We start from the raw sequence: 21,454 nt of genomic DNA, 5'->3' as shown, positions 1-21,454 counted from the left end.
CCAACAAGAATGGCGTACAGATCTTACAGATAAATGTGCTGAGGGGAAACCCTTTGGAGACACTGAAAATCTACACCCAGTTCTCTCTAGCTCCAGCAGATGCTGTGGTGAATATTGCAAAGCCAAGTAGTTTCACAGATGCATCTGGACCTCACCTCATGGAACCACACATCTCCTGGAACCACCTTGGGTTAGGAAGGTGAATTTTCTACCCTTCATCCCCCCTAGATGAAGAGTTCTGAGATGCACAAGGCATGAGGACCATGGAGAGATGAAAGGTAGAAGCCCACTCCATAATGTCTGGTCAGCACTTTTGATAATTCCCCTCCTTCTCCATGGAATTAATTCCCAAGTAAACTATATGTCCATATTCCTGGGGCTCAACTTTTATAGGCACCCAAATTAAGACAGACACCACATCTTTAGTAGTGCTGGCTTGTTGGATTTTACCCCTCCTCTACACCTAGTCAGGTGGCCTTGGGTTAGTCACTTTACCTCCCAGCAACACACCTTAACCATTGTGAAAACTGAGGATAGAATATTTGATACACCAGCAGTTTCCAAGGCCCTTCCATATTCTATGCACTGTTGAAAGCTCTGGTCATAGAGCGATGGAAAGGAAAAACAATTCCTGCCAGTTGGGGTAAAGAAGCAGACAAAGAAACCACAAATGAATGAATGAATGAATGAATGAAAAATGAATGATATGAGATCATGTGTGAGCATGGGATCTGTGATCAGAACAAAGAGGCAAAAGAGGCTGTTGGTATCCAGGGATGTTAATGCTAAATGACAAAGCTCTCCCAGGGACACTGTGTTAAATGACAATGACAACATGGAAATGTGTGTATAGCATATATGGAGTGGAAGCAAAAAGAAAATGAGTGCACAGAAGCAGAGTATAGAGCAGTAGTCAGGACACCGGAACATCAGGTGACAGTGGCCCTAATCACTGTGCAAGCTATAAGGCATTGAAGACATCATCACACCCAGCCCTGTAAATACAGACGGTATATGCTGAGCTTGAAACTAAAATAGAGTGAAATGGGGAAATGTCTTTGGTTTCTGCTCTGGCTGTGTCCTTCCCAGAGTGCCAGAGGGAGGAGATGTGAAAGTTCTCCACAGGCACCACTTCAAAAGGAACCCAGCTGATGAAACAAAACCACTCATCCAACAATTATTCACGAATGAGAAAAAGTTAAAATAGCCCCAAACATGAAAGGTGGTTCTTCCGTACTGAATAAAAAGTTTGGGTGAGGGGACTCTATCTGAAATTCATTTTTAACCTCTCTTCTTGGTCTTTAATTATTCACCAAACACAGCAACTGTTTTTTTTTTTCTTTTTTTTTTTTTCTTTTTTTACATGTTAGTAGTTTGTGCATACTTTGAAGTACTTTTTTGAAGTTAGAAGAAGCCAAGTCAACCGAGTTTCCGCCTCTTCTTCTGAAGGAATACACAGGGCCCATCCCCCCCCCCCTGAAGCATTCACTTCCAAGTACAGCTTTTGCAGATGGAAGCATAGAGAAATCAGGTGGTCACACAGATCTGGCATTTGACCCCCTGCACATCTCTTTATTCTGTGCATGGACCCTTTTGCTAGTTTGTTTGAAGCTGACATCGTAGACTTACAGGTTGGAGGGACTAAGTTCAGACATTCAGAGCTTGTACTGCAGCTAAGGAGAAGCAGGATTTTCCAGCCTCACAAAGTCAAGTTGGCCACCAACAGATAAATCTCACTGCCCAAGACAGTGCCGTCTGCAGTTCAATTTAGCATAAATATCCTGGGTTAGAAACTCTCAACAAACAGAAGACACTTCCTACCAATAAGCATGGGTTTGCTGACTCAGTGGGCTCCACGGCCTCAGCTGGTCTCCACAGTGACTGGTGTGTATGCTGAGAGGTTAAGAGCATGCCCACCAACCCCATCACAGCTCATGTTCAGCCAGGGTGGGAGACATGATGGTTACTTTTTAGTGGAAGAGACAAAAGGCTAAAGGAAATAGCTCCCTAGGGGACAGTAGAAAAATTCCTTTAACATTTACAAATCTCTGCCTCCCTCAACACACACACACACACACACACACACACACACACACACACACACACACACAAACTATATGTGCTTGGTTTACATACACAGAACAAAGCATGCTGCATTTTTGAGTGGCCTAGTAGTGATTATTATGTATAATGCAAGAACACCATCATCAAGTAGTCAGAGTCCTTAGAAACTAAGATCTAAATTAGGTAGGACCCTAGAGCACTGTCCTAGAAGAAGAGGGGCTTGATCTTGCTCTTCTGTTGGGGAATGTTGGACTTGCTAGAAGCTATCCACACACAGTGATCTCCCATAGGACCAAACACAGGCCCTGAAAACACTGATTGACATCTAGAGTTTGGTGTTTACCATGAGACAAAACAAAGGAAAACCAAGAAATCAGATGTTCCTTTAAGGCCAGAGCACAGTTATGTCTATAGTTCTTAACTATTGGCTTTCTTCAGTTTAGTAAAATAAATGCCCCCTCCCTCTTGGTAATGGATCCCAATTTGCTCCAGGGAAGTAAATATGTGTCCCTGACCCCTAAAAATTAAAAGCTAAACAAATCCTCGATTTTCAACCTCAAGAGCCTATTAGAGGATCTAATTATGCTCAATGAGAACAAATAAATGTCTGTGGGAAGTTAAAAGCTCCTGCTTTCCTCAAGTGAAGGGACTCTCCCTTTGTTTCTTCCCTGACTCTCCTCTCCATCCCTCCTGTCTTGAAAGAAACATGAAAGAAACTATAGCAACCATCATGTATCCAAGAGGCAGCACACTAGCAAAGCAACCAAATAAAAGGGAAGCTGGTGTTGCTGTGGACTGCAGACCAAAAGCCAACAGACTTCTTGTTTGGGAAAGGTAATCAACACAGGCGTTTAAGCCACTGTTGTGTGAGCATTGTTATGATCAACCCTTTTCCTAAGCTATGCATCCCTTGAACACCTACCCCAGGAGGTCTCAGAAGGGTCAGGGTGTTAATGAAGTAGGATTGTAACTAGCTCACTCTTACACACGGAATGCTGACCAATCACTCTCTGTCACATCTTCCTGGCCTTCTCACACGCATTTTCTGAGGATAGTTCCTTCTTTGGTGAAAAGTAGGGTAGAAACGAAGTGGTTAGAAATGTTCTAAAGCAGGAGATAAAACAATAGCAAAGGCCAAGAAAGCCATTATATGAAGATTGCCCCCTGAGTGCAGACTGATCTTTTAAATTGAGAACTTTTAGATAGTTTCCTCACAGGTGGGCCGAACTGTCCCTTGTCACCAACTGCTCTTCCCACCACAACCAGGGGCTGCAGGTTATTTTAGGAGACTTTAAAAGAGGCATTACACAGAAGGACCCGAGAACCACTGGAATGAGAACACAAACAAACAAACCAACAAAAATAGAACATTTTAAAAAATACTCTTTTTATAAAGAACTTTTGTGCTCTTGTGTTTTTCAAAAAAAAAAAAAAAAAAAAAAAACCTAGAATAACTCCAGAATACTCCAGAATGCTGAAAAGACAAATGAAGGGGCCTGGAGGTGAAAAAGGAGGAGAAATGTGGATGTGCTCAATCAATATACCACCTTTCCTAGAGAGGGGGCTGGGCTCGGGATCAATGGCCATTTTATAAGCTAGTGTGCACTTGTCCTCAAATTTATGTGCTGAGGTCCTAGCCCAGGTGTGACTGTGTTTGGACAGGGTCTTTAAGGAGGTGCTTACGGTTAAATGAGAGTCACCCTAGTCTAACAGAAAGGGTTTTGTTTTATACAAGAAGACACCCCAGGGGGCATCGAGACTGACTGAGGTGGGAGGCATGTGAACAGAAACAAGGCCATGTGAGGACCCAAGAAGACAGATGTCTACAAGCCAGGAAGACGCTTTGCCAGAACCCACATCCACCGACATGCCCTTGGATTGCCATCCTCTGTAACTGTGAGGATTTCCTTCCTGCTGTTCATGCCAGCCAGGCAGCAGTCTTGGGGGCACAGCAGTCCAGGCTGACCAGAGAAGCCCCTGGGGTGGTACACTGCAGGGTGTGTGAGTGAACAGTGGAGTGCAGCCCATCTCTCCTGCTGAAGAAAGCCACCCAGCAGACTCCCTGCCTCTTCATTCACCCACTCAATGAACTTTCACACTTTATTTTGTGGATTGAAAACCAAGTTAGAAATTAACTCCAATTGCAATTTAGAAAAGTGTAAGGGCTCGTCTCTTTAACAAGGGGTGGGAATTTCACAGTATTTTTGATTTCTAAAGGGAGCCAAGACCTTAAGCCTGGAGTTCACCTGGAACTAAGACCTGGAACCCAGAGAAGAAAAAGGAGAGGGTCTGGGAGGAGTTGGGGGAGGGAAATGAGTATGATCAAAATATATTGTTTGAAATTCTCAAAGAATAAATAAAAGTATCATTAAAATTTAAAAAAGCGAAGAAAGAAAAGGCAGACTCCGTCTTGCCTCTGGTTAGTATGGATTTTGAGCCTCTGCAAATGTGACTGTTGATGGCCAAAGAGCCAAGGGAAGAGTGAATGAATGAATGGACTTGATGAGTGTGCTGGAAACACATAGAGAGTCCCCCAGAGCACAGAGAATTTGGATCGATTAATGGGAAATAAAGCTCGAGGTGCGGAGTGAAAACTGTGGGTTGTGGGGGAGGATGAAGAGATGACTTAGTCAAGAGTGCTTGTTGCTCTTAACAACAAAGGCAAAAATTCGATGGACAAGGTGTCCAGGTGAGAGAATGACATTGCTGAGCAGTAAGAGCAAAGGAAAGGGAGGCAGGAGTTTTCTCAAAGCCTGGCTTTGTTCAGCAGCTTTTATACCTCCAGAGACATGGAGGTCTGAGGCCACAGACACTCAGGACTGTCCCTCTGACTTTGCATCTTCCCCAAGGTGAGGCACAGCCTGCTGTACTGGGGCAGCCTCATCCCTTCAGAGTTTCACTACTCAAATATTCGCCAAAATGACAAAACCAGATTCTATAGCTTCCACGTGCAGTAACGAATCTTGGCTCTGGAGGTAGGGCCCTACATGGCCAGGGAAGGAACCATACGTGCTTTTGGCTTAACTATGAAGACAGTATAGTACCGTGGCTTGACAGAATCCCCCTGTTAGATGTGGAAATCCCCCTGGCTCAGTGTCCTGCCTTCACTTGGCATGCTAACAGTGACTAGCTCAGGGCTGCCTAGTGTGCTACCAAGCACCGCTTAGAAAACAGCCCTGTGGCAATCAAGGGTGGCTGGCAACAGCCCCCTAGGAATGGACAGAGCCCTCAATGCCCACCTAACATGAACATTTAAAGTGAGCAGGTTGATTTCTTTGTATAATTAAGAATTCTTGGAAGATGGTGATTGTTCATTTGCTTGCTCAATTCTATAGTTTTAAATGTAGTTCTTAAGACACCTGGCACACCACCTGGTGTCCTTATCAAATGAAAGACAAATTCCTGGGCCGCATCTGAAATGCACTGAATCAGCCTAAGTGGAGAAAGGATGGCATTTTCAACTCCTGAAGCAAGGCTGATGCAGCTTGATGAATGCCTGAGGCTCACTGCTTTGAAGAGAGAGCTCAGTGCACAGGAATCCCTTTCACTTCAGTTGTACAGTGTTTCCACAGCATTCTAAGGAAAACCTCTTGTGTAAACATCCTTTGCAAGAACTCTGAAGCCCCGGTCATGAGCTTACTTTGTTCAGAGAAATGCCCTGAGACAGGGTGGAGCATGTGATAGGCGCTTCCTATCAACTGATCCATTCATTCACAAGATGCCAAGGGCAGGGACCCTGGATGCCTTCCATGGAAATTTTTTCCCTGCTGCAAAGCTGAAGGAGAAACTTTCTGGAATAGTCCTTACCTGTGAAGAGGGCATGGTAGTGGAGGCCCTTCTCCTTGTCCTGGTGGGAGCAGACATCAAACAAGTAGGCTTTGATAGGCCCATCAATGAAGTCAGCAGAAAAATCGAAGAGAACCACACCAATCATGGTGATAGTTACAGCCCACACCATCTTTCTCCTTGGGTTTGCCACCAAAGCTAAAACACAAATAAACATTGATCCTCTAAAGCATCTTTAGAAAAACCCACATATTTTTATTTCACTTAACCTGCCTTCAAATCATCCCTTTTTGGTTATGTAGTTTTATTTGTACATCTTAAGAAATGGTATGAGTAAGAAAGTATGTAACTGAATGTCCAAAATCTATAGACAGAAAGTAAATTAGTGATTGCCTAGGAGAAAACAGAGAGTGACTTCTTGTGGGGAATGGGTTTCTTTGGTGAGGGGCATGAAAATATCCCATAAGTCCACCATGGTGATGGTTGCTTCATCTGGTGATTAGTCTTAAAAACACTGGGTTATATATTTTATCTGAATACCCTGGGATTTTAATGACATCTCTTTCTATTAGAAATAATAACAATGTAAAATAAGATGAAGAAATTCCTTTAAATCCTAGCTTCAGCTATGACCACTCTGTGAGCCCCTCCCCCCCTTTTAGTATATGTAGACCCACAGTTACACACAGGTGCCCAAACACAGGGCTTCTCAAACTCTGGAGTGCCCTACTGCCATCTGAACCACTTTGTCAAAACAGATTGCTGACCCCATTTCCCAAGACTCTGGCTTGGCAGGTGTAAGGGGGTGAGCATGACCATTTGTAACTCTATAGCCCCTTGATACACAACTTTGAATAACCCAGGCAAATGAGATCATGGAGTATCCTCAAACAACTCTTCCCAAGATCCTTGTTTGTTAACAAAGCCACTGTTGTGTCCCTTGCTTACGTTTTGTTAACCTAAAGATAGTGAAACATTCCAGGATAAACGTAAGTGAAAAATAAATCCACCCTCTCTTTCTTACCTCCAGTACTTATATTAAATTTCCTAGTTATAACCTACATTTCAATATTTATATATCCTTCTAAATCAGTGGTTCACAACTTGTGGGTCTAGACCCCTTTAGGAGGGTCACATGTCAGATATAATGTATGTCAGACATTTACATTATGATTTATTACTGTAGCAAAATTACAGTTATTAAAATAGCAACAAAACAATTTTATGGATGGGTTTCAGCACAACTTGAGGAACTGTGTTTAAGGATCACAGAGTTAGGAAGGTTGGGAACCACTGTTCTAAATATATACAAATATTACCTGCTTATCTTGCATCATAACCACTCCTTCTACTGGCATAAATGGTCTAAAATTGTGTGATTTTTCATGACCTCTTTAACTATGTGCTGCCCCAACTACTTAGGAATTAGTAGTTGACATGTTGCTAGAAATATTGCTCGGACACCAAATTTGCTTTCCAGAATTCACAATACAAAGATATCTCTAGAGGTGACAGTCCTGCCTGTGCCTTGTTGCAATGTTATCTACTCAGAATTAAACCTTTATTTGTACACAGCAGGTGGTTGGTTACAAATGCTAATAGCTGGACAATTTAACAAATTATTCCATGAGATATACTATACTCAAAAATATCCTTCAGCTGGAGAAAACAAAGGTAAGAATATTTAAACTGGCAAAATGGATAAAAATTCAATCCAGTTAAAAAAAAATCTTGTGATAATAAAAGACAATGTTGTGATGTTTCTAGAAGCAAAGTCTCCTCAACCACAGGTTTAGGGGTCATTCAAAGGTGAAGGAAGTTTACTGCTACTGCATGCTAGGAGAGACCATTGATTGTAGTCCATTTCTGACAGGCATTAAAAAAAATACTGATGACATTTTACCCTAAAAGTTAACTATTAGGCCATGCACTCCACTCACCTGATACAACAGCATCTCCATTGAGGTACAGGGCCATCCCCAAGAGCATCATGATGCCCAGTGTCAGGATGTAGGGTCTGCGGCGGCCCCACCTGGATCTGCAGTGATCACTGATTGATCCCACCACAGGTTGCAGCAGGAATCCCAAGGTAGGGCTGAGGAGCCAAACCATGCTGTACAAACTATTGGGCAGGCCCAAGCTGAGCAGGGCTGGAGTCACATAAGCTGCCTCCACTGCGTAGCAAAATTCTCGGCCAAACATGGCCATGCTGTGCATGATGAGTCTCCCCGTGGATCTCTTGGGCTGCTCCACAGAGCCAAAGGGGCAATCCTCCGATAGTGGTTGATAGGTATGGATGTCAGGCTGCCCATTGCTGCCACTCATGACCACAGAGAGAAGAACCTTCCTGCGTGATCCTCCGGTCTGTGCTTCAAACTGGATCTGACATGGAGCCTGTCTGAGCAGAGATGGGAAGGCTGGAGGAGGAGCTGGAATTCTTTCATGCCTCCAAGATCACAAGTTATGATGAGGAGCAAAGAGGGAGTTGGCACTTGGAAGCATGACAGAGATTAGCTGTTGTGAGCCCTCTGGCTCCTTGGAATGTTGGTGTTTTTTCTAAGGACCCCCCCCTCTCTCTCTCACACACACACAACTGTACACATACATTGCTTCCATAGTTTTCAAATCATAAAGTCTCCTCTATGAAGACTAAATAAAAATATGAATAACCTAATAATTTCTATAAACCTTCTGGATATTCCCTTTCCTTGAACTCACATTTTCTACATACATTCCTTGAACTCACATTTTCTACATACAGTGTAAAAGACAAATTGACTAGATTTAAAACAGCATGGGGACGGCCTCTCACCCTTCACCCAAATCACTGTCACATAATCTCTGAACCATTCTCTCCTTTCACTAAGTACATTTTCAAATGAGATAGTTCAGTGTTTGCTATGTACCCTTTGCTATTTCCTTAATTATATCCTTTGATTAGCCTTGATCTTCAGGAGAGATCAGGTTGATTTATGTATCCCCAGCATGTAGCCTGGCACCCCTTTGGTGCCCCAAAATACTTGCTAATAAATACAAGTTGAATGAATGAAATCTATATACAGTCTATGATTTGTGCCAGTCACTGCCTGCTTTGCCTAGATCTTATGGGACTACGTTTCCCAGGCTCCCTTGTTCTCTGGTTTCTAGGTATATTTGGCCAACAGCAAGCATTGGTGAAAAGCCAGGAGGGAAGGGAAAACAAATATGCTCCAGTTTCTTCATCTGAGGTATTTTTTGGCATTGACTGCATGCCCGCTGTGAACCTACCTTCTATCAGCTACAATGGACTGCTGGGTGTCCATAACTCTTCATAGCTTATCTGAAGTCCCAGGGGTAACCCTGGCTCCTTGAGCCTGCTCATATCTGGACAGCCTCACTATCTCTGTTCTTTATCACCAATATAATCCCCTAAATAAATATACTGTTTTAAACACTTCAAGTGGGTAACATTTTCCTTACTGGGCCCTAATAAAAATCCTTGGTAGGAAAACAATCTTAGAAGAAAAAATGGTTTAAGAACAAAGTATGGAGTCAGAATCTTAAAAGTTTAAATTCTTGGTATGCCTCTTCTACACACCTCCCTAGGCAGATCCTAATTTGATGTTTCTCAAATTGTGTGTCAAGGCACCCAAATATTGCACGAAACTTATTGGTGTTATTTCAGAACATTTAAATTTTGAAATCAAGTCAACAGTGAAATTTGACACTTCGGCAGCAAAATTTAGTTAAAACTTTCGAGGTAAGATTGCACTATAATCCCTTCCGTTTCATTGTCCTGAAGCTGTGTTTCCAGGTTGCCCAGTCACCATGATTCTAGGACAGGGGAAGCCATGTAGTAACAGGAACATGTGTCCTGCCAGTAAGTAACTCACCTATAATAAGGGTATGATATTTAAGTTCCTTGGACTTAATTACTTAGAGCTGGAATGGTTAGAGTTTGTTTGTTGAAGAAGGGGTACCACACAGGTTTCTAGGACATTAAGAAGTAAACTAAGAAGATTAAGGACTTTTTGTATCTATTTCTGTAATCTGAAAAAAAAAAAAAAAAAAAGAGGAAAGCTGCTCTCTTGCCTCTTTTGGGACTACGGGAGAACATCGGACATGCTGTATATTTTGACAGCCCTTATCATTTGTCTACCCAACATCCATTCTCCGTCTTGATGAAACTTGAGTTAGATTCTGGAACCCACATGTCCCCTACACCTACGTGTGTCGGGAAGGGAGGTCATGACAGCTCTATAAACTGGGTAGTGTTATCTAAGGATTCTCTCACTGTCTCTACCAAGGATTGGTATAAGGATGGCACTAATTTCATTTAGTCCTGAGACAAAGGACAAGGTTAATTCAGACTTCCTAAAACATTCTCTTCAAGAATGTCACTATATGTAGATCCAGAATCAGCCTATGGGGATCTATGAATAGAGGTGAGAAAGCTTAGAGAATGGAAAATTGCAGAGAAATAAGGCCAGAGGGACTCCATACAGCCAACCCTAACATTCCTTATTCCTCCAGACTCAGGGTTGTAAGTCAAAGCATGCCCTCCTTTGTAAATAGTGTTTCTTGAAGTGGAGAGCACCTGGCTTCATGTAGGGGAAGAATTTGTAAATGATAAGATGCAATGCCATTGTTACTGAAGCCTGAGAGGCATCTGGGAGGAAGGAATGGACACAGATATGTGGTCTGGATGCACCAGTCACCTGTTTCATGAGATTTGTCCTTACAATTTGCAGCATCTCATTACTTTCAATATGGCACTATCAAGAGTGAAAATATATATTGAAGGATGTGTTCAAGAATATAATTCCTTTCCTTAGATTTTCCTATATGCAGTTGCCTGCTTCCTTTCTACCTTTCTCAAGCCTCATGCTTTCTCCTCTCTGACCATATTCCTACATCTAAATCATCAGTTTTCCAGATAACTTTACGTTTTACAAAGAGGAAGTATGCTTAGCATTAGGATGTCTTCTTTGCACCAGTTGCTTTCCATGCTGCCTGTGGAATACTCCTGACTTATTTGCTTAATTAAATATGCTTATCATTGTGATTTTCCAGAGGATAAACAGAAGGACTTCTGGGCCAGATGAAGACAGGATCAGTACAGAGTCAGACATTGGTGGGAGGAGCTTAACAGACTTCCATTGGATACAGGACAGTCAACTACTGGGTGATGGAGAACAGGTCACTAGGCTACTCACACAGCCCAGAGTTCAGTACAGGGTTTTATGAATAAAACTTCAAGACTATTTGCTAACATCTGAGTTTAAAGACAAAAAGGGAATGAAAAGGGTTCAACTTTTTAAAGGCGTAGTCAATGTTATTAACAGTAGTGCCCAAATATTTCAATGCATCAGAAAATGCTATTTAAGTGGTAATTAAAGGGCTTTCTAGAACATTTTTACATCTTAAAAACACTGTTTACTTCCAGGACAAGGAAAAAAAGCTTTATTTATTAAAATTATATTACTTTATTTAAAATATATCATCACTGTATTTATATATGGGCTTTAATATCAATGAATACATGTTATCAAGTGAACTGAAAGGCAGAAAGACTGTGACAAGTTAATATCAGTGCACACACAAAAATATTCCTCAATCAGAGGCTCTGAAAAGCGGTTTCAGAAGGCAATCATTACTCTGTAATCAGTCTTTGGTTGTGTCTTGATTAGAATGCTTGGTTCACATCGTTACTGCTCATCTACACTTCCACACATATCATTGTGGGTGTCATTCTCCTGTGTAAATGCAGCCTTCAGCTTCCCTTGAGCTGTGAGAGTCAGAGGTTGGCCTTCGGCTTACTACTCTCAATAATTTTCTCTGAGCGCAGCTGATGGATCTCTTCTTGACTGAACCCAAATTCTTTAAGAACCTCTTCAGTGTGCTCTCCTACAAAAGCATGCCTTTTCAGAGAAGGGATGGCTGGGGTTCTGGACAGCTGAGGTGCAGGACGGGGGCTTGCACGCTGCTCCTCATCAGTGATAAATGAGGCCCGTTCCCTGTTGTGACTGTGGTGGAGGGCTTCCTCAATGCTCAGCACTGGGGTCACACATGCATCTGTCCCATCAAAGATCCGGCACCACTCTGCCTTGGTCTTCCTTGCAAACACATCTGCAAATTTCTTCTTCATTTCCGGCCAATCAGCTATGCTCATCTGGGTGGGGAGTTCATCAGACTTGAGTCCAAGTCCTGAGAGGGAAATGTAGTCTTTAGTTATTACACTTTGAGAGCAGTAACTATAATCAATGATGAGTTCACTATGACAACCTAAATCAGGGTTTCTCAAATGAGTGGCAAGAGAAAAATTGACCACAATGAAGCTGAAACCAATGACTGCAGAAGGCAGGGACATCACAGTGATATAACTCAAAAGCAGCTTGTCATTGTCAAGCTGTTTTCAATGATCTCGTTTCCAGAAACTGATTTCTTTTCCTGAGTTAGCTTCCAAAAAGAAATTTCTTCAGGATGGCATTATCTGTCTTGTTGAATTAAAGTAACCTCACACTTTAGGTAATACTCTCAAACACTTTAAAAATAAAATGTTATAACTTATACACAACTATCACTGCTGTTAAGAACGGAGCCTCCAGGAAAGTGGTGAGGCACAGGGCTATGGCTTTATGAATAATATTTCTTTCTCTTTACCTTGACAAATTAAGAGCTGAAAGGTCTTGAAGGCAGCCACGGTCTTGAGGCACTGCACAAATGAGGAGGCATACAATGTCTCCCAAAAGGATGAAAGATTCACTGACTCAAGACATTAAAGAGTGTTTCTCCAGCTGAGCACTAAGCTAACTAGGCAGAGTCAGTGGTTGCGCATAGAAAGGAACACAGATTTTGCTGATGAAAATCATTATAAACAAACAAACCTGTGGAGAATCCAGTTATCTAATCTGAGAACAGAATGGCACATTAATAAAGAGAAATTAACAGTGCCTCGCAGCCTTCTGAGACACCATCAAATATACTTACAAATGCATTAAGGGAGTCATGAAAAGACAGGAGAGAAAGGTCAGTAGAAGTTATTTAATAAATACCTAAAGAGTTCCAAAATGTGATGGAAAACCTTAATCCACATGTGTAAGAGGAATTCAAACTATAGAGCAGCACTGGGATCAGAGATGTAAACAAAGCAAGGCAAGTAGCCATGCAGATGGACTGGGAAGCTTACTAATGGCTACGATGCCAACGTCCCCCAGATCAGGATTGGAGAGATGGCTCCATGGTAGTGTTGCCACAGAAGCAGGAGGGCCTGATTTCAAATCTTCAAATCCCTGGAACCCACATAAAGCCAGGGGGTAGTGATGTGTGTCTAATCCCAGAGCTCCAATGAGATGGAGGCAGAGACCAGAGAATCCCTAGAAGCTCACAGGCCAGCCAGCCTGGAATGTGCAGCAACAAACAATGAGAGAGGCCCTGTCTCAGCAAGATGTAAGGCAAGGACTGGCCCCCAAGGCTGTCATCTAAACTCCTCAGAATTGCTATGGTATGCCAATGCCCAAATTATGGCAAACAAATATACACATACACACATCATACACACAAGCACATTTTTAAAAAATAATCAAAGATACCTTGTTTGCTGAAATTGACAAACTGATTGTAAGATTTACACAGAAATTCTAACAGCTGAGACAGTGCTAAAGAACACACACTTCCCAGTTTTGAACTTACAACAATAACCAATACACAGTGACATAAAGACAGACAATACAACAGAATTGAAGAATCCAAAATTAAAGCTAAGGCTATAGCTCAGTGGTAGAGTACTCTTCTACCATGTGGGAAGACCTACACTCAACCTCTAGTACTGTCAAAAGGGAAAAACAAAAGAGAAACAAACCCTTACATGTATGGTCAACTGACTTCAAAAAGGATGCAAATATTATACTATGCAGGAAGAACTGTCTTTTCCATTAATGACACTTTGAAAACCAGAGATCCCAATGGGGGGGGGGAGTTAAATCCTAACTCACTCTGTACACAGATATTAATTCAAAATGCACAAAGGTGAAATGTGAGAACTATCACCAACACAGCCTTCAGAAGAAACCATTGGGATGCAACTAAATAATTGGGGTTTCTTGTACTAATTTCTGTGTAGTGTTTACCAGGAGATGGGGGAAATGTACTAAGATGGCTTTCAGTGAAGTTACTAGAGCTCAAGGAAGCTGTAGTTGTTGAAGAATTCAGGCTATAAGCTTTTTCAAGGAAAGTATCTTCACTTTGAAATGTGAACGCTGACAAGAAACAACAAACTAAAATTTACTTAGCTATATAAATACGTTTTTCTGTTGATGATAGATATATACACATGGCTGTTATGTGATGTGAAGGCCACCATGCTGTATCTCTGCTGCTTCCCAGGGCTCTGTGACCAAGACATTCTGCACCAACCGCTGCCCCTTCATCTAGCAATGTTCAGTCCAGAATCCTTAAGTCTTTAAATACAGCTTCAATTTCTGGGCATAGAGGAATCTTACAAGAGCTATACAAATCATCCTGTTCTACAGTTTTATCAACTATATTTGAGTTAGTTAGATAACACATGTGATCACAAAATGCGGGGATGTTTGTAAAAGCAATCATGGCAGGTATATACAAATACTTTGTAGTAGTATACCACATTTAGAAAGCTACCAAACAATGAAACCCTAAAATGGGAAAGTAATTGTATTAAACCAGCTTTTTACACAACTGAAAAATCTCCAAATAGACACTGACTCCACTTCTAAAGGATGAGGACCTATCCATACAGTGTTGTTCTTCAAAGGTTGGAAGAACAGCATATTTAAGTCCTTTTCCCTGAAAAACTCAACACATGGTACTGTGGGGTTAATCACTCGACCCTCCTTAGAGAAATACCCTCTTGCAGTAGATGGTGATTAACACCAAGACCCACAACCAGACAATGTATACACAGAGTTCTTACTGCCTCTCAGTCCTACATGGGATGTCTTTATCAAATTTCTCCCCTCTCGACTCAGGGATCTATGATAAAGATGAGGCAGAAAGATTGTAAGAGCCAGACGGGACTGTAGTCTCCAGGGAAACAGCATCTTTCAGATGCAACTGGGTGATGGCATGTGACAACATGCGTAAGACCTGCACAAATTAGAGCCTGAAAAAAAATCCCAGGAAACACAAATCCCACCCTTAACCAAAAAGGCAAATATGTGATTGATACCTGCTGGGAGATGGAAAATCAGGTTTCTCCAATTAAGTAACACTGGGTGTATCAAGTACACTACTACAGGGCAAGGTCCCATGTCCGGAAGGGTAGTTGTCCAACACAAAATAAATGGTGTGTGGTGTGTGTGTGTTGGTTTTTGTTAGTTTTGGTTTGTTTGTTTTTGAAACAAAAAGAACATAAAGTTGGTGGGAAGGGAGGTAGGGAGAAACTGGGAAGACTTGAGAGAGGGAAAAGAATGTGATCAGATAAAAATGTGCTGCAGAAAAACTTTGAAATAGTAAAATAACTTTTAAGTAAGAAAAAAAAACCCTACAGTGGAGTGCAAATGAAGACGATGCTGAAAATCAACCTCTAGCTTCCACGTGCCTTTACCTATGGAGTAATTTACCCCTTCACATGAAGATCCCACTGTCTGTCTCTACTTCCTGAGTTGCTGGGATAACAGGCATCTGCCACCACAGCCAGCTTTACTCTAGAGTATATCTAAAACTACTTAATTAGCTGTTAGAACTTAAAACTGAAACATTTCACATAACAGAATAATCCCAGTACAATTATTTCACAAAGGAAGAAGCAATCCCAAATTCCCTCTAACTAGTGGTAGCATGCCATGCAGACAAGAATCACAATAACAATAAACTTCCAAGGTATCAAGTGACAGTAGCATTGTCTAGCTGAACTGCACTCAGGTGACTTGCCTACACCTTAGTTCCATAAGAGATGTCCATCACGGAACAGGAGCCAAGAGAATGAACATACCATCCAGTGTCATGAGCAACTGAAGTATCGGCTTTCCCTCTAAACCTACTGTTATAGCTTCAGAAGTCCTGAGTTATTCTATAGAACAATAAAATTATCTGTCAGTTTAAAAGACAGGAAATTCCCACAATATGTTGATGTGGATACACTAACTAGAAAGTTGAACCAAAAAAAAATGGACATCGTGGAATTCAAAAGGTCTCAAAGTTGAGATTAAAGAGCTCACAGTAAAGAGGGAACAAGACACTCAGAGCTGGTTACTTACCTTCAACCAGCAGCTTATAGAACTGGGGTTCTATTGCGCCAACAGCCATGAACTCCCCGTCTGCTGTCTTGTAGGTTGTATAGAAAGGTGACCCTCCATCTAACAGGTTTTGTCCTCGAGGCTGATCCCACAGCCCCATGTGCTGAGTCTTCCACAGGAAAGAACTTAAGTATGCCGTTCCTTCCACCTGTGAAGAGGCAGGAGACTTTACGGATACCTGGGCTTAAGGAAGTACAAAGGAGGGGTTATCTAGGTTGTTTAATGTTTATGTAGCTGCCTATTCTACAGGGCATGACAATTACACCTAACCATACAATTTCTATGCTATTTCTGCAAACTGGGGTAGTCTTCTCTTGGTTTCCATGGTAACACTCCCTTCTTATAGGCTTATTGTTCCTCCACCCTTGCCTGTCCTCTCCTGCCTACCCATTCCCTACACATTAGCATTCTGTGTCCTTCCCAGGGGACCACAGAATCTTATCTGGCTCCTAGTTTATTCCCAAATGACTGTAAAATCTGTTACTGGTCCCTACTTAAGTGTTCACCTTGGATATGGAAAAGCTACTTCAAACTTGAACAAAACTAAATTCATTTTCCTCTAGGAAAAAAATAAAAGGACTCATAATCACAAATCCTTAGAGACTCAACTCAAATCGGGGCACTGTTGACACACCACACAACGATGAAACAACTCCCTAACCATTCTGACAAGTTGACATTTTATTCATTTTACAACTTGGACATGGTTGTAAAGTGACCCTCCAAGATGACAAGAGCTAGGAAATTGCAGAGCTAGGAGGAAAGAAGTCAGCCACTGCATCGTGCTGTTTGTTCCATCATCGGTCTTCCCCTGGGAGCCAGAGCTGTCCTCTAGGTCACACAAACCAAAATCTGGTCCATCACCAGTTCCTTCTTCTTCGCACATTGCCAAGTCATCATCATCATCAACAACAACAACAACAACAACACACACACACACACACACACACACACACACACACACACGTTTACATTTAGTATTCCTTTAATCCAGTCCCAGTCTAACATTAATTGCTTTAGTATTTGCTCAGCAAATCCCAGTTAACTGGTCTCTCTACTTCCAGTCTTGTTTGTCAAATCCATTCTCTATTTGACCTTCAAAGACCTGTCAGCCCCGTACTAAACCCTTTCTGAAGAGCTCTCTGATCTCAGATTAGTGCCCAGGTATCCTGACAATGTATAATTCTCTCCCTTATATGGACTTTCATTTTCAATTGCCATATTTAAATTAACCATGAAAATATCACCTAGAAAAATCCATAAGTAAGGGCTTTATTCATATGTATTTTGTACCGTACTATTTTTAGTACTGTGTTAATCTCTTACTGTGTCTAATTTATATGTAGGTATATCTGGAGGAAATGTAGTAATATGAAGTTTAGAATACCTTCAGTTTCATACACCTAATGGAAAACATGAAACATACCCCAGCAGAAGATGGGGAAATTGTGCACTCATCTATACTGAAGATAGAAATCATGGAGAAAAGGCCCCAGAGGAGGAGGTGGGTGCTCATATATGACAGTGAACACAGGGAAACATGAAATTGAAGCATCTCCTAGGAAATGCAGCCGGAGGTCTAAACTGGAAGGCCCATCATCCTTAGCAACTCTAAGGACTGGCTCCACAGGCTGGGGACCACTTCTGAAGCTCAGTTTTGAAGGCTGATTACTTGGCAACTCTATTTTAATCACAAAAGATAACATGGAGGAAAATGTTGAAATATAACACAGAAATCAGGTGAGTTTTTAAAAGGTGACAGCATACTGGGAGATAGACATGGCATATGTCTGACAACCTGAGTTTAATCCTCACAGCTTCATGAAGGAGGGTACTGACTCTCACATGTTGCCGTCTGACCTCCAGATGCACTGTTACACACTCACACAAAATAAATGAATAAGGTTTAAAGCACTGACTCCACAAGTAGTTTCAATATGGCATTCTAATACATACAAAGGGTGAGACCATTTTTTAAAAACAAAAGATTTTGTCAGGCATGATGGCACACATCTTTAATTCTGCATAGAGGAGACAGAGGTAGGTGGATCTCCATGAGTTCCAGAACAGCCAGGGCTACATAGAGAGACCCTGTCTCAAAGCAACAAAACAAAGGAACAAAACTCTTTGGTGATTTGAATTCAAATATTAAGCCTTATGCATTTCTTGTCTTATTCAGAAAGCTTGGAGGCAATCACACATCATAAGGCAGCCCTACCAGCCCCACCCCACCATCCAATTAATACTCACCATGTTCGCATCAATGACCTGACCTTGGCCAGAACGGGTACGTTCAAAGAGAGCAAGCACAATGCCTAAAGTGCACATTAGGCCACCACCACCAAAGTCAGCCAGGAGATTCAGCGGGGGGTACGGGTTCTCGCCACTTGCGCCAATCTTTGACAGAACACCTGCACCGTGGACAACAAATTGAATGCCCCTTTTAAATAAACACATGAGCACCTTACAGAGAAAACCAATTTTTATAGTCACTGACCTAAGTGAAAATGGGACACGGTGCTCCTCAAACTGTGATCCCATTTAGTCTACCTACAAACAAGCTCTCCCCCAAGATAGGTTCCATTTGGTTTAATTTTTGCTCTCTACTAAATTTTCCCAAAGCCAGGTGCAGTGGCACAGACCTGTAATCCCAGCATCAGTAGATTTGAGGCAAGCAGGTGTAGATTTCTAGCCCTGGGCTATACTGTGAATTCTCCCGGAAAAATAAACAAGATTTTAAACAAATCATCCCATTTAAATTTTAAATATTTTATTAAAGTTTTCACTTTACTAAGTCTTAGAGAAAAAGTAATTACTGTCAAATTAGTTCCTGGCTTTAAGGCAGTATAATACACTTTCATTTTTTATAAAAAACAGATGTAGGAAAATAATCACACACAAATGGAACAGGAAGTAAGTTTTGAAAAGAAATGAAAAGCCAGTTTTATACTCACTCACTCCTTAACCTTTGAATACCTTCTCACAGAAAGTAGATTTGTTTTCATCAGTAACACACAGTTCTCAGGCATCATACAGTCAGGCCATTCTAAAACATGTTCTCACAGGCACAGATTCCATCAGACTGATGGCGAGACCTGAAAACTGTGAGCTTTTACAGTGTTCACACAAGTCTGAGGTGATGGCTCAAAAAGATCTTGGTAAGAGAACATCAGGATCAAACAGAATCCACTTTCCCAACATGTGGCGTGATCGCCCATTTTATTACCTTATTCCTCGCCCCTAGTAGGGGCCTTCCTGAAAACTGATCTTCCAGGTGTTACTAGTGATTACTACCCATCAAATGAGTTGAGGGAGGGGGACAGGCAGAGCTTAACAATGGCAGTTCTAGGGACTTAAATCAATCTGCTTTCATCAGCCAGTTCCAATGAAAATGTTCATCTTTATACTTTAAACTTTTTGTTAACCAGGGCTGGGGGCTGGAGGGATGGCTCAGTCATTCACTGTGTGGACTGCTCTTGCAGACGACCCAAGTTCAGTTCCCAGTACCCACACAGAAGGATTCACAACAAATACCTATGACTCTACTTCCCAGTGACCTAGGACTCTCTAGAGGCATGTGCACTCACATTCATATACCCACACACACACACATAATGAAAAAACAACAAATTTTTTTAAACCCTTGTCAATCTACCTAACTGCACTTTCTGATGTTGGAGCCAATTCAAAATGTTTTAGAAAAGTATTTCCGACATACCTGACAAAGCCACATAGTTGATGTCATGGCCAGCTGCCTTGGAGAAACTTCCCGACTGGCCGAATCCACTCAGCCTGGCATAGACAAGCTTTGGATTGTCCTTCAGTAGAGTTTCTGGCCCAAGCTGGAGTTTTTCCATGACACCTTAAGAGAAAAGTCATCAACTGTTTGTTGTTTCTTTTTTGTTTTTAAAGAGAGCACAAGTTGAAGATGGGGATAATTACTTCTACTGAGAAAACTAAAAGTGCATTCTTGCAAGTAACACTAACACTATTTGTTGTGATTTTGGCGAAAGTCATTTGGAGAAACTACTTAACCACATTGAACCACCCTCACCTTCAAACGGGGCATTTTAACGTTAGGATATAATCCTAAATGTTACCATTACTGTCCTCACATTTGCCTGTGAGGACCAAAAGCTACACATAAAGATGCCTGGTACCCCATTCTCATTCCATTCATTGCCAAACTTCCTGGTATCTACCAGGTAATGTTAGAAAGGAGCAAGAGTGGCTAAATCAATGATTGATGAAAACACTGACCCATGGAATGCTCTGGGCATTTTTAAATAGATGGAAAAAGACTTGATTCAGGGTGACAGTTACAAATGCCTACCGACAGCCAGATGGACGAAAACGGTGTCTGGTATAGAACATGAAAATAGGATCTTTGCTCATTAGGCTGGACCTTGGGGTACCATCATTTAGGGAAAGGTTAGCATGGTCTGTGGATAGCTTTAGAGCATAGGCATACCAACATATCGAAGGGTCAGTGGCTATATTCCAGTGTGAAGTCTTCCAATCTATCTCTTGCACTAGATTCTCATACGGCCTAATACACCTAATAATAAAGGCAAATGTGGAAGAGTGCTTGGGTGGGGGTGGGGCTCAAGCAAATTAAAAGCTTAAGGACGCCGGTGGGGGGGGGGGCGATCACGCGGCGCGGCTCACCGCAGCGGAAGGGCTCCAGCAGCACGTCCACGCGTGCGCAAATGCGCCGCAGCGCCGCGGCTCCACGCGGCCGCTTCAGGTCCAGCACCAGCGAGCGCTTGCCCCGGGCCAGGAGGCTCACGTCGCCCGCGGAGCCCGGCCGGTCGACACGCACCACCTGAGCCCCGAAGTCGGCCAGGACCATCCCGCAGAACGGCCCCGGGGCCAGGCCCGCCAGCTCCAACACCCTGATGCCACGCAACACCATGGCCAGTCCTGGGGCGAAAGCCGACTGGCAGCGGACCCTGTACCATAGTCCATCTGCCACCGCACCCGCCTCCCTCACGCGCCTGCGCGGGAGCGCCCGGGAGGCTGCGCGCGCTTGCGCAGTTCCCGCCTACCCGCGGTAGTCCCAGGCCAAAGGCTGATTAGCTGCTATACTTGGTTCTAGTCTAAATTAATGTTTAAGTCCTTGACCTTGAAAACTCCAGCCAGTGATGAGTGTCCTCTCCGGATGCTTTCATTGTGCCACCCTGCTCCCGTCCCTCAGTAAGTGACTTAAAGGTATTTTAAGCACTGTGCTAGTTCGAACATCTTAAGGAGGCAGGGACATTTCCTTCGGTAGGCCACAGGGTGTCCTCCTCGTTGTCCTGAAAACTTGTTTGAAACCCCTCCTAGATGCCTTAGTTTTAAAGGGAAGGGCT

General features: G+C 42.4%; 2 protein-coding genes across 2 annotated transcripts in view; both read right to left on the bottom strand.

Moving 5' to 3' along the window:
• The window catches only part of Slc45a2 (solute carrier family 45 member 2), a 28,957-nt gene extending 20,742 nt beyond the window's left edge, over positions 1–8,215 (bottom strand). Inside the window, exons 1-2 of the mRNA XM_051182544.1 lie at positions 7,791–8,215; positions 5,872–6,048 (exon numbers count right to left, since the gene is read on the bottom strand). Coding sequence (XP_051038501.1) covers positions 5,872–6,048; positions 7,791–8,175 — 562 coding nt within the window. The 5' untranslated portion in view covers positions 8,176–8,215. The remainder of the gene's footprint in view (positions 1–5,871; positions 6,049–7,790) is intronic.
• A 3,060-nt stretch (positions 8,216–11,275) lies between these two features.
• Amacr (alpha-methylacyl-CoA racemase) lies at positions 11,276–21,062 on the bottom strand. The gene is made up of 5 exons (XM_051182549.1): positions 20,772–21,062; positions 19,822–19,965; positions 18,354–18,514; positions 16,065–16,251; positions 11,276–12,036 (listed from the first exon to the last, which is right to left on the bottom strand). Exons 1-5 carry the CDS (start codon positions 21,016–21,018, stop codon positions 11,627–11,629), a joined length of 1,149 nt encoding a protein of 382 aa, XP_051038506.1. The 5' UTR covers positions 21,019–21,062; the 3' UTR covers positions 11,276–11,626.
• Positions 21,063–21,454: the final 392 nt, after the last annotated feature.

Source organism: Phodopus roborovskii, unplaced genomic scaffold (genome assembly GCF_943737965.1).
Source record: "Phodopus roborovskii unplaced genomic scaffold, PHOROB, whole genome shotgun sequence".
Classification (NCBI taxonomy): domain Eukaryota; kingdom Metazoa; phylum Chordata; class Mammalia; order Rodentia; family Cricetidae; genus Phodopus; species Phodopus roborovskii.
The sequence above is the reverse complement of the archived record's forward strand: the minus strand, read 5'-3'. Positions and strand labels throughout refer to the sequence as shown.

What these genes read in the sequence shown, in the direction of transcription:
- Amacr (XM_051182549.1), bottom strand. Translation starts at nt 21,018, where the DNA reads ATGGTGTTGCGTGGCATCAGGGTGTTGGAGCTGGCGGGCCTGGCCCCG. An exon ending in GCTGGAGCCCTTCCGCTGCG is followed by an intron (nt 19,966 to 20,771) that starts GTGAGCCGCGCC and finishes TTTTCTCTTAAG; the next exon opens with GTGTCATGGAAAAACTCCAG. An exon ending in AGGTCATTGATGCGAACATG is followed by an intron (nt 16,252 to 18,353) that starts GTGAGTATTAAT and finishes GCCTCTTCACAG; the next exon opens with GTGGAAGGAACGGCATACTT.